The sequence below is a fragment of the Dryas octopetala genome, chromosome 3 (assembly GCF_963921425.1).
Source record: "Dryas octopetala chromosome 3, drDryOcto1.1, whole genome shotgun sequence".
Taxonomy (NCBI): Eukaryota; Viridiplantae; Streptophyta; class Magnoliopsida; order Rosales; family Rosaceae; genus Dryas; species Dryas octopetala.
In genome coordinates this window covers 694180-706784 of record NC_141368.1, presented here as the reverse complement: position 1 = coordinate 706784, position 12605 = coordinate 694180, and the positions used below count along the sequence as shown (strand labels likewise).

Below are 12605 nucleotides of genomic sequence, written 5' to 3'. Positions count from 1 at the left end.
AAGTATGACGCTTTATTCTTTACTACCTAAAATTTAAACTTGAATTGTTTAAGAAAATGTGAAGAAAGTAAGCAAACACTTTCTATTAATTAATTGTTAACCAAAGATTTCTGTCTTGCTGAGGTTACTAAGAACCTACCTAACAAGTGCAGAAAGATGATGAGTGGCAAGTTGCAAATATTAATGGTCATTCAGTACGTGTTTCGTTAGAAAAACTTAACTGATGAAAACATGTTGATTCATTAAATCCAAACTACAGGGGACATGAGATAATGAGAGCCATTCAATTCCATAAGCTTTATGAGCAATTATATATAACCTCTGCAGGCATCTCTGCTGCCTCTGTTTCTAGTCTATATTTGTGTGACAAACTAAAGTAAGTTGGAATAATGTAACATTAATTACTTGACTCGGTTTCTTCAGGGATGGTCTCAAGCTTCGGCTTCCAACTTGTTGCAGAATCAAGTGGAGAACGTGATCTGTTTTCAGGCCCCGAAATTGAAAGTAGCTGCTGCACTGATATTTGCTTTGTCAATAGCTCTTGAAGCTGAAGCTTTGTGATGACGATTTTAATCCTTGTTGTATCAGTAGAAACACTGTCCTTTTCTGTTGTAGCTGCAGTTGCAGAAGTTGTAGACGTCCCAACAGAACCCAGAAGAGAAATCATATAGTAAACCTGCCCTACCTTCAACTCGTAATCAGGAGGGAGATGCTGTGAAGCTTGCTTTGATGCACAAATACCTGCAGAGCCAGAGCCTGATAAGTTCACCATGATATCTTTAACAAGAATTGGGGCCCTGAATTCTAAGACCTTCCCATCTGTCTTCACAACCCTCAAAACTTTCCCGAGATTAGCCTCAACATCTTCAATGCAAGAACCTATACTACTAGGCTTGCAAGGAACCAAACAGTTGCCCATTTTTCTTCAAAAGCTAGAGACGAGCTAATGCTATAGCCTATATATATATATACTTATAGCTCTAGCAAGTGCTGGGATACAAGAGCCAAGGGTATGATAAATATATAAATTGACAGAGAGAGAGAGAGAGAGAGAGAGGATTAATTTGTAGAAGTCTTAATTATTGGGAGTGTGAGGAGCAAAAGGTGACATGAATTAAGGAAAGGCATAAGAAATGAGGGGGGTTTGTTTTGTGTGGAGTGCTGGAAGGAATAGAAAACCATGTTTCGGTTGAGAAGGGCAATTTGGATTGGGAGCCAAAACAGAAGATGGAATGGGATATATATAAATCTTGGGGCTTGGGGGTAAAGAAAAGAAAAGGAAATGAGAGATGAATTAAATGTCAACACGCATGCAGATTGCAGAGAGGGTCGGTTAGTGGGTGGTGGCGCATTGGCTTTCAGCTTTATTAATTTGTAGTACGTACTAGAAGGCTAATGTTACTGTCCAAACTCCAAAGTCACACTGTCAAACAGACATTCATTCCTTGCTGCATGCCTATAAATTTGACTGTACATGTGGCATATCTAGCATTGTAGGATGGACACTACATTAGACTATATGTAACTATATGCATCAGTGATTTTTATATATATTGAGGTATACATATATGGGTCAATGAGACTCTTTTTAACAGATTCAAAGGAGAAAAAAGTTGGTTGATATTTTATACTTTATTTAATTTGCAGGTAGCTACATCACCCTTATGGTTTTGGTGATGTCAAAGAAGCATACATATATAAGAACAGTAACTAATATTTGTTTGGTTCAGGGGCACTGCTTATACAATAAGCTTCGACTAGTTTAACCCTTTTAGAAAAACTGGCCAAAAGTACAAATAGTTTAGGTGTGACTAAATCCAAGGGAAACATTGTGCATGATCGTCCCTATCCAGCACTCAATTAATTACTTGTTTGTCTGATACAATATTTTAATTGGTTGTATCTTGTATGAAATGTCTTTGTGCTTTGTTTTGTTATGTTGGTTTTCACGTACTCTCTTTGAAGAAAAAAGAAAGAAAGAAAGCAATTGTATTTGGTTTAAGTGTTCGTAGGTATATTGGGGCCTCCACTGAGTAAACGTCATTATCACATTAGGGAGAAAACAGAGGAAAAAGAAGTGAAAACCAGAAGACAAAGATCCCCTGCTTGCACAAAAGTACACCTCTAATAATTAGTTTATTGAATAGTTGGGTTCTAGGTCATTTAAATAAGAACATATATGCAGCGGACCTAACCCTCAATCTGGCCCCTGTCCTCCTCAATGTTTCAATTTTATTAAATGAGTTGTTGATGCCTAAATATAAAATTAATGTGATCTTTGCAAGATTCTTACTCCAAAGTGCTGTCTGATTTGGGGTATAGTCTTTGAGAAGACATAGACTTCATAACATCCCATTCCAAATTCCAAAAGGATAGAGGGCTCTTACTCTTAGGAGTAGGTTTGGGACCCTGAAAAATCTGTGAAGCTTCAAGCTTGGCTGCAGATAGATACCCTTTTGTTGCTGATGGAGGTACTTCAAATTATTCGTGAGCACTAAATTACTTAGCAGAAGGAGACAAATATAAAATACCATTTAAATTGATCTGCATGCATATGGCCATATGGGATTATGGGGTGTGCTGTCCAGTCAATGAGTCAAACTTCAAAGGAAAGATGGGGTGGAGCCCATGTGTTAATTATGGCTTTTGGGAAAGGAATAAAAGGTATTAATTGTAGTAGTGGTCACTCTCCATTCTAATTGCGACCCTCCCGCTATAACTCTATTTGTGTATAGTCTATCCCCCCTTCCACTTTTGTCATGCATATATGGTATTATAAACAAGTTCAATGAACCCCACATTAGTCACAGGCCCGCAGCTTGAAAATTGAGACTTGATTTTTGTGTGACGTTTTACTTCATCAACATTCCTTAAGACTTGGGAACTAATGCTATAATGTAACACCAGAGACAGAGAGGAGAGAGCAGACACATTTTCTTCTCTTCTCTGTTTTCTTTTGGGCCGGCCACCGCCACAATTAAGCCTTCAGCTTTTGATGTTTAATTTCCTAATTAATGGGTTGTTAGAGAAATGGTAGAAGTCCACTAGCCACTAGTCCCTTACACTTGAAAAAATAAAATATATGAATCCAGTATATCGGAGTTTCATAAAATATACTGATTAAGCAAGAGCTTGCTTGTGCCTGCTTAATCTGCGTATCCTTCAAAATTCAAAGTCATCATGACTCATAGCCCATCTAATTACTAGCTAAATACACTATTTAAGGTATTACTTTTTTCAAGTTCTCAAAACGACATGACGTTGGATAGATTTATAAACGGACGATTTCGTCGTGGTATAAGGTCAAACGCCGTTATGCCCATTACAACATTATGGACTGGATCTAACTAGTAGCTAAATGGGCTATGGGCCTATGGCCATGGCAAAGAGAGAAATGGGCTGTAGGCTGAAAACGGTGAATCCACTCAAACCAGGCCGATCAATCATCTATAGTGCAACAACTGACATGGGTTCTACCTCTACATAAGTATTCTAATATGCTTTAATTTTATATAATTTTCAGTGATGCTTTAGTTTTATGTATTCAAGTGAGATTATGATATAATATCCATGTGAGCCTTCTTATTATAAAGAAAGGATTTGAAGGTGAACAATTGCAGAGGTTTGTCTTATATATTACATGACAGCCAAATCACCTGTACGTACACCAAAAATATAATAATTAAAGAACCAAAATGGGATTCGACCAAAAAGCAAAGAACCAAAATGGGAAAAAGAGACGGTCAATGTATCTTCCTCTTCCTCTCTCTAACTCTCTAAGGTCCAAACCCATAAATGGCATACAAAATATACTCATTATACATAATCTCACGCATAATATATTAATATATATACCATTATTATAAATATACGATATGGAAAACACCACATCAATATTATGGAAAAGGAATATATGAATAAAAAAATATTGGAGCAGATGATGATGAATCAGGAAAGAAGATGATATGTAGAAAGTTGAATACAGCGAGGCACGGTATCTTTGGACCCATTCTAAATTTCTAACTCTGGAAAGCAACATTAAAATGGAGATTGATATCATATAGTCCCATGGCTACCTTTTATTGCAAATTATTTGCTCTATATATTGTCCTCTACCTACTTGCACCTTTTTTATTTTGTTACCTTTTTCTTCTTCTGCTCATATATATACGTCTGTTTTTGTTTGTTTTTGTTTCTCTCGAGGTTTAACCTTAATGTCTAAGAGCATTGATTAATTTTCTTGTTGAGAGTATCTTTGTTCTGGAATCCGAGGTCTAGCTGTTGGGATCTAGTAGATATTGCTAGAAAGAGAAGGAAAAATCCAAGGGAAGCCAAAAGCTTAAGTGGGTGAAATATTTTTCCAAAGGGTTGATTTGATTGATTTCTGTTGATCACTTGTGTGGATCATCAAACGGCTATCTCTGACTTTCATTCCTATTTTGGCTTCTGGGTTTTTGTCTTTTCCTTGTGGGTTTAGGCTTTGGTTTTGCTTCTTCTTAATTTGTTGGCTACTATATATACAATAGGTGAATATTCATCTATTTGTCTGAATAACAAAGAAAGGCATAACATATAAGATGGTGGGTGCAAAGAGTAGTGGCACACAATTTGGTGACACAACCTACACCAAGATCTTTGTGGGAGGATTGCCATGGGAGACTCAAAGAGACACCATGAAACACTACTTCGAGCAGTTTGGGGAGATCCTTGAGGCTGTTGTCATCACTGAAAAAACCACAGGAAGATCAAAGGGCTATGGTTTTGTGAGTAGATATCCCCCACAATTTTCTTTCCTTTCTTTTTAGTTTTAGAGCTTGCATATATCATAGTTAAATTACTAGTTGGTTTTTGATGAGTGTTGATGCATATGAGTATTATTAATTTAATTTAATGATTATATAGGTGACGTTTAAGGATCCAGAGTCAGCACTGAGAGCTTGTCAAAATCCCAATCCTGTGATTGATGGAAGGATTGCTAATTGTAATCTTGCAGTCCTCGGTGCACAAAAAGATCATCCAAGTATGTACTCCTGCCTACATGTAATTTATATATGAATTAATATGATGGTTATATATATATATATGCTTTGCTGTGTTATTATATTTATATATGTTTCAGAAGTAGCAGGACTAATGAAGAAATCCAGAGCATATTATTCATCCAGTAATATGGCAACCTCCCCTTTTCTCCACACCTCTGCCTACTTCCATCAACACAACAACCCCCAATATGCATTCCCTTACTCGGCTTACGGGTAAAACAAAAATTAAGACAGAATTAGTGAAAATCAATTAATTAAGAATTTTTTTCAACAATTAAGTTGTATTCTCATGAACTCATTCCTATTGACATATATATTCAGGTATCCCAGCAGTTTTTACCCGCAAGACAGCTTTACAATGGTTCGATATGCACATTCTTGCACTACCTCCCTTGCTTGCTTTACTATGATGATGTGTGGCAACAAGTTTTGAATTGACATGGATGAGTGGTTTATTATATATATGCAGAATTATTACAATGGATATGGAGGGCATGGGCAAGGGCAACAGAGTCATTACGCCATAGGGTCTTCTCCTCCTGGACCTGGAGGAGCCTACTATTATTATTATTATCCATTGTATGCAGAGCCACAACGTGGAGAGAGTGAGAGTCATAGGCCAACAACAACATCGATTCCCAAAGTGATGATACAACACCCTTACCCTTATTACCCTTGTATCCCTCTGGGGCCACACCAAAACCGCTCAGACTCAGTAGGAAGCTTTCCACTTCCTACTTCAGTCTCCACAGGAACGCCAACCAGTGCCTCCCAGAACAACATATCACTTTAATTAGGAAAATATATGATGCTAAACAATCATTAAGTTCCTCTGTCAGATTACAAAGTTAAATACAAAGGGCCAAGTTACAACTCTTCCACTAATTGACTCATTATCCATTCTTTCATTCTTCATCACCATATGTTTTTGTCTTGGGGAACTTCATTTTGCAAATACAAGTCTTTCATATATTTTAAGACAAAATTGTGTCTTGGTCCCTCCACTTCAGTTGTAATCCCAATTCCATAGATGTTAATTAAAGACATCGATCACTTTTCAAAGTTCCTGCATAGTTTAACTTCTGTTAGATTGTGGAATGTACTACTAATTGCCCCTTTACAACATTGTTCAGTTAAAGACTTTGCAAATATTTTATGTGTTGGTGAAATATGGAGTCCAATGCTCAAACGTGATACAACATTACAGCATGTGTGACCCATGGAGGTTGAATGCAAGCACATAGGCACTTTATGACTTTTCTTTCTAATTTGGGCCTGGTACTCCAAAAAAAAATCTTCATCGAACCATGTTAGTGAACTGAACAGAACAAACCCAATGAGATTCTGGAACGTGGAATAATTATGTATGTAAATATGTAATTGATGGTGGTAACTTTATTAGAAAGCTGTTTACCCAAAAAATAAAACTTTTTTAGAAAAGCCGCCGTACGTTATCAAATCAAAAGGTCCATATGGGATACTAATTTAATCTTCTCTTTTATACTTTCTTCTAAACTTGATATGCCGACCGACAATATTCTAATTCAAAAAACCTCTACAGGTACTTGTACCATGAAAAAGACAATTAAAAACAACAATTCAAGACTAGAACCTAATCTGACTATTAAGAATAATGTAATGTTTGACAAGACTTTTCTGATAGGACAATGAGGACAGGTTATTCATGGACCTACTAAAATATATGTAAGACAAAGCCTTTTCAAACCCCATCATACAATAAAAGCTGATTATCTACATTGGTTCAGTGATTTCATGTAATACTTTTCATGAAAAATCAGTGCAAAGTTGCATGCATAATAAACATGTGGTATGAAATTTGGGATTAGGGATCTCAAAGGCTACCAAACTCAATCAACTAGGATTTTGCAAGCAACTCTTTAAACAATATAATGTTATTTTGAACATGCAGGGCCAGCATATAAGAAATGGACGAGGTTAGTGAAAGTAAAACAGCCACGTGTAGACCACAAAAGCACCAAGAATATTTATGATCGAAAAGCTCACAAAATGTTCTTAGAGTTTCTGGTCGTTAGAAACATCCAAACCCTAAAGATTTCGGGCACCATTCCTCCAGATTTCATCATAATGTGCAACATAAATTAAACCATTCAGCACCTCAGAATTCCATCCATCTCTACAACCTAAAATAAACCCACAAAGAACCCTTTGTAGGTAACAGAGATACCTAACAGCAACCAGAAGGACAAAAGCATAGATAAACACAAATACGTCTCAACATATCTGTATCTACGTATGCATATGTAGATATATCTATCAGCATTAAATTAGTCCATGAAACATGAAGGGAGGGTTTAGTGCAATGGAGAGCGAGGAGCACGAGGACGAACAGGTGTCTTTGATGGGCTTACCCTGCATACATATTACACAAAAATGATGAGGAGGTCCAAACTAAATTGCTCCTAAAAGAACACAGGGGAGGGGTGAGAAGTTTAAACTAAACATCCTGCCAAACTAACCTTATCGGCAGTGATCCCAAAACTACACCACTACAGTTCAGAGCTGCAATTGCACTTTCAGCCTGCAAGCATGAAAATATAGAATAAGAATCGTTTTCAGATAAGTGTGATTTAAATTACAGAACAGAACGGAAAGGACGAGGAGACTAACAGCACACAAATCATTCTCATAAAGAAAAAAACATATAGTACAATTTGATATTTACAGTATTTTATAGAAAAACTGAAAGCAAGAATAGAATGACCAAGAAGGAAACAAGAATAGAATGACCAAGAAGGCAAGAGCAACAAAACATTTAGGCCCCGTTTGGGATTGTTGTGGAGGACCCAAAAGCTGCTGTGGATGACAATTCTCAATCACTCACAGCAGTTTTGGTGTTTGGTAAAAAAATGAAAAAGTGCTTTGCCCCACAATTCTCAACTCCCCACAGAAAAAATAGAAAGCAAATTTGTAGGTGCTTTTGAAAGCTGCAGTGAATCACAGCAACAATGAAAATTTTATTTTACCTATAATACCCTCATTTTAGTAATTATAAATAGCCACAACAGTTTTACATTACAATTTACCAAACACCTTCATACTGCTTTTTGTACTCACAATACTTTTGAAAATATAATTTACCAAACACTCAACTGCTTTACTTCACAGCTGACTTTACTTCACAGCTGTTTTACTTCACAACCGTTTTTTCTCACAGCAATCCCAAACTAAGCCTTAGTACAATTTGATGAGAAATTTTATAAGAAAAAAAATAGGGGAAAATGGCATGCAACATCGTTCAGCGGACCAAATCAATGGTCTGCATCAATTCATCAATAATGAATAACTCTGTCAGCAATATAGCCCTTTTGCCAAGCCACTAACATTTGAAATATGCAACTTGAAAAGTAATCTGAACTCAATCTCCAACAAAATTTTAGATTTTCCCAATGTTCAAAAATTAAAATGGAGGTGGGGTGTATTTTTTGTGTTTAGGACACTTGCTATGATACTATGAATAGCCAATAAGATTTTGTGCAATATGAGACTCATCAGATACAAAAAACATATGATCAAAGTTAAAAAGAAAAATAAACAATTATGTAATTTTTTACAGAATACATAATGCCTCTAAAAAGTAGTTAGTGAATTGGCAAATGCGAAAAACTTTTAAGTTCCCTTGATGGTCAGGTTATGTGATCTTAAGTATTGACATAGAAAGCTTTAACTGTTGTCACCCATGTAGCAATTGCATTATAATAAACAGAAACTCAGGCAAAACATGAAACAACCAGATACATATTATCATTGTACTTCTGTACTGTTTCTTAGATGCGTGCCATTAAAAGAATACAACACACACACACCCTAACATAAAGAACTCTTAAGACAAGAGTGGCTCGCGCAAGTGTTGTCTTTAAACAAAAGCCAAACACAAAATAAATGTGAATGAGAGATTAACTAAAATGTCTATACTATTGGAGTAAAATATTTAAAGCCAACTTAAAAGGTAAAACTGACAATAAGAATAAAAAACAATTACTCAGATTTTAAAACAGTAGAGAGACCATTTCTATTACAGATTATTCTAGAGTTCAAAGAGAGTTATATGCAGATCATAAATATAACAGCAAGCTTGAATGAATGATTAAAATCTTGGCATACACACCGAAAAAAAATAAAAAAAAGGGCAGAATGCAGTATCTCAAAGCAAGTCCTGTGATTAAAGGCAGTATACAGTACCAGAAAATAAAAATGTATAAGGGCGAAGTTGGACAAGAAATTAACTAAAACATTATGGTCTGACAAAAAAAAGGAAAAAATGGATGAAATGATCAAGCAAAATTTATATATTTGACCTTAAGTAGTTAGAAGGCACAATCGATTGTGTGAACAAATAAACTCTCAGTTTACAGAGACACCTGCCAGCATAAACTTTCTAATGGTTCAAAAGAAAGAGAATTAAGACACATGGCACACACTGCACATAATACAGTGAGGCCAGTGAGGCACATGAATCGCACACGGCACAGCACAACACATGATACAGTGAGGCCAATGAATGCTAAAAAAATTCAGCATAAATATCATGAGCCATTATGTCATTACCACTGTAAATTCAACAAAAGCAATACGAGTGGAATGATGATAATCTCCAAGTAGCCTCAGGCGTTGAACCTATGCAAGCCAGAAAAAGCCCATAAGATAAGGTTACAGTTTTAGAACAAACAGCAATATAAATTTGTCATGACATAACTACCCACCTCTCCACAAAGTGATTCAAAAAAGAGTTTGACGTCTGCTTGAGTAACCTGCATCAAGTGAACAAATAAATCAGGAACAGACACACCAGTTCTTGTCTTAAAACAACCAAACAAGATTAGTAAGTGGAAAACTACCTTCTTGTCAATATTTGTACAATAAATAGTTCTTGAGCACATCTCACGTTCATCATCAGACTGAATATGATAACAACAAAAGAAACCCAAATAACAAAAAGAAAAAGAAAAATTAGCAGAACTCTATAACGAATCAGTTTGTAGCACTCAAACTGCATTAACAGGTGCAATTAGTAGAATTAAAAATTGATGGCAAGTGGTAAAATAATGTCCTCACCCTTGGCAAAAATGTTGGATTAACAGGTGCAATTGCAGTTTTGGAAGGCAGCACTCTTACTGGATAATAGCCAAGCATGGTTCCTGACAGACTCAAAGCAGCCCTTGCACCTTCTGCTAGCATCAAATAGTTGATTCATCATAACAAGACAAAGATTCATCAATTCAACAGAACAACACAAAGATTCATCAATTCATCATAACAAAACAAAGATTCATCAATTCATCATTACAAAACAAAGATTCATCAATGTACTTAAAGTTAGCTTTTGGCAATACCTTCATCAGTAAACTCAATAAAGGCAAAACGAAGAATGGAATTTGGATCACCGCATACACGACAGTCTACAACCTTTGGGAAGAAGACAGGAAATAATTAAGAAACATAATCCAGCATTATGGCATTATCTATATTGAACGAGTACATTGAGAAGAACAAAAACACCAGTTACCTGTCCGCAACTAAGAAAGAGAGCAGCCAGGTTCTCTTCAGTAACCTGATATGGAGAAAAGAGAGTGGCGATTGTATGACAATTTACATTTAAGGCACAAGCAAATGGCAAATCCAGAACGTAAAAAACAAAATTCCAAAATGTGACAACCACAAACTACTATATGACTCTTACCTGTTGATCAATGTCAGATACATACACAGTCCTCCTAATCATCTCCTCTCGCTGTGCCAAACTCAGTTTGTAATAGTTCCTTCGCCTCCCTTGACTATAGCCATTCTTCTTCTGCGGGAAAAAAAACAAAAGAAAATTAAACAAAGAGAATGAAAAACTAAAATGAATAAGAGAATGAACTGAGAAGCAGAAAAAGGAAACAAGAACTGTTAGCTATTTGGTTCCTGAGAAATTGTATCCCACTCAAGTGAAACCGGAGCAAATATTTGCCTTGGCTGAGTCTTTCATTTCTCATAAACCAAACAAAAGGAAAAATAACTCAACTTTGTCATCACTTCTTTTTCTACAATTTCTCAGCAACCAAACACTAATTAAACATTATTAGAAAATGGAAAAATCACATACCCTTCTACCCATAAGTCCATTGGCATTGCCAGAATTAGTGTGCACTACAAAATTGTTAGTATAGCCAAACCCACCAGCAAGACTGAACCCATGATTGTTGGCAAGTGAGGGAGGTACAAATTCCTCAGCCATGGGATTCAGCTTGGACAACAACTCCTCCAAATCCCTCATATCAGGGCTGAAACTGTCACCCCCACCCCCTCCATTTCTCACCCCATTAGACCTCTGCAACTCCTCCAAATCCCTCATATCAGGTTTAAAACTGTCACCCCCATCCCCTCCATTTCTCACCCCATTAGACCTCTGATCAACACCATACCCGCCAGACTTGACCGCCACCATCTGATGGTTACTGACCCCATTGGTGTCAAACCCATTTTGCATCTGACCCATTTGAGCCTTGTGATTGCTTGTGGGGACTAAGAAAGTCGTCGCTTTATCCTGGTTCTGGAACTTGCCCTGAGGATTCCGATCGTTGCCGTTAGACTGTAAATTGGCTTCCACACTCAAAACCACAGAGGAATCATTTCTGGGTTTTGGGCTTTCGAGATCGTTTTGTGCATTTGAGTCTGCTGTGTTGTCGAAATTTGGTGCATTCTCAGCAACCGCCATGATCAAAGACCACTCCTTTTATTTGATTCAAAGACCGTATTTTTGTTTTCCCGAAATTATCTGCAAAGTTATTGTTCACAAAATTGATCAGGAAAAATAAAAATTATTTCATTCCAAAAACAAAAAAGAACAATTTTTTATTTACAAAAGAAACCCAGATGATCATTTTCGTTGGAGAAGACTCACCTGGCTTATCTAGAGCAACTCCATTGAAATGAAATGAAGCCCACCTCAAGATCGCTTAAGTAGAAGAAATTAAAAAGGCAAAGCAAAAAAGGGGATAAAAAAAAGTCTGCAATTTGATAAGGAAATGGGCAAAACAGAGCACAGCCTTTATTTTTTCTTTTGTTGATGATATTTATATATTTTACTGATGATGAGAGTCGATAGAGAGAGTTAGAAAAGAGGAAAATGGTATTTGTTTGTGCTTGGGATCGTCCGATTACAGAGGCACTGCCTTTTTGGACCTTCTTCACAAGTCACAACGTACCAAAATGATGATGATACATTGCTGATGAAATGGATGATTTGGAAGGAAGACCCACCAACCCCAAACTCTTTTTTATTTTTAAAATATTTTAATTTCCACAAAAACCCATGTGTTTTGTGATGAAGTACATGTAATTATATATATGACATGCATCATGCATGTGTAACCTACATGTACATACACCGATACACGTATGAGAAGAAATTATGAGTGGATTATAATTTACATGGCAAGAAATTAAGTATTGGATATACCTCATAATTTTTTTGAATCAGGTTGTTACGTTATATCCAAAAGAGTAGTTGACTTGGCATTTAAAACAAATGAGAAGATAATT

The 12605-nt window shown here is 36.3% G+C and overlaps 3 protein-coding genes across 3 annotated transcripts; 1 reads left to right on the top strand and 2 right to left on the bottom strand.

Moving 5' to 3' along the window:
• Positions 1-397: 397 nt before the first annotated feature.
• LOC147289170 (uncharacterized) lies at positions 398-919 on the bottom strand. The gene is made up of 2 exons (XM_086234764.1): positions 905-919; positions 398-856 (listed from the first exon to the last, which is right to left on the bottom strand). The coding sequence occupies exons 1-2, from the start codon at positions 917-919 to the stop codon at positions 398-400; spliced, it is 474 nt and encodes a 157-aa protein (XP_086090890.1).
• A 3575-nt stretch (positions 920-4494) lies between these two features.
• Positions 4495-5923, top strand: LOC147289169 (putative RNA-binding protein ARP1). Its single transcript, XM_086236049.1, has 5 exons — positions 4495-4763; positions 4903-5020; positions 5120-5255; positions 5364-5403; positions 5512-5923. The coding sequence occupies exons 1-5, from the start codon at positions 4578-4580 to the stop codon at positions 5833-5835; spliced, it is 804 nt and encodes a 267-aa protein (XP_086092175.1). The 5' UTR covers positions 4495-4577; the 3' UTR covers positions 5836-5923.
• A 1102-nt stretch (positions 5924-7025) lies between these two features.
• On the bottom strand, positions 7026-12264 carry CID13 (CTC-interacting domain 13). Its single transcript, XM_086236048.1, has 11 exons — positions 11965-12264; positions 11167-11838; positions 10762-10872; positions 10588-10632; positions 10415-10487; positions 10137-10249; positions 9920-9979; positions 9785-9832; positions 9630-9698; positions 7541-7602; positions 7026-7433 (listed from the first exon to the last, which is right to left on the bottom strand). The coding sequence occupies exons 2-11, from the start codon at positions 11776-11778 to the stop codon at positions 7376-7378; spliced, it is 1251 nt and encodes a 416-aa protein (XP_086092174.1). The 5' UTR covers positions 11779-11838; positions 11965-12264; the 3' UTR covers positions 7026-7375.
• Between the last annotated feature and the right edge of the window lie 341 nt (positions 12265-12605).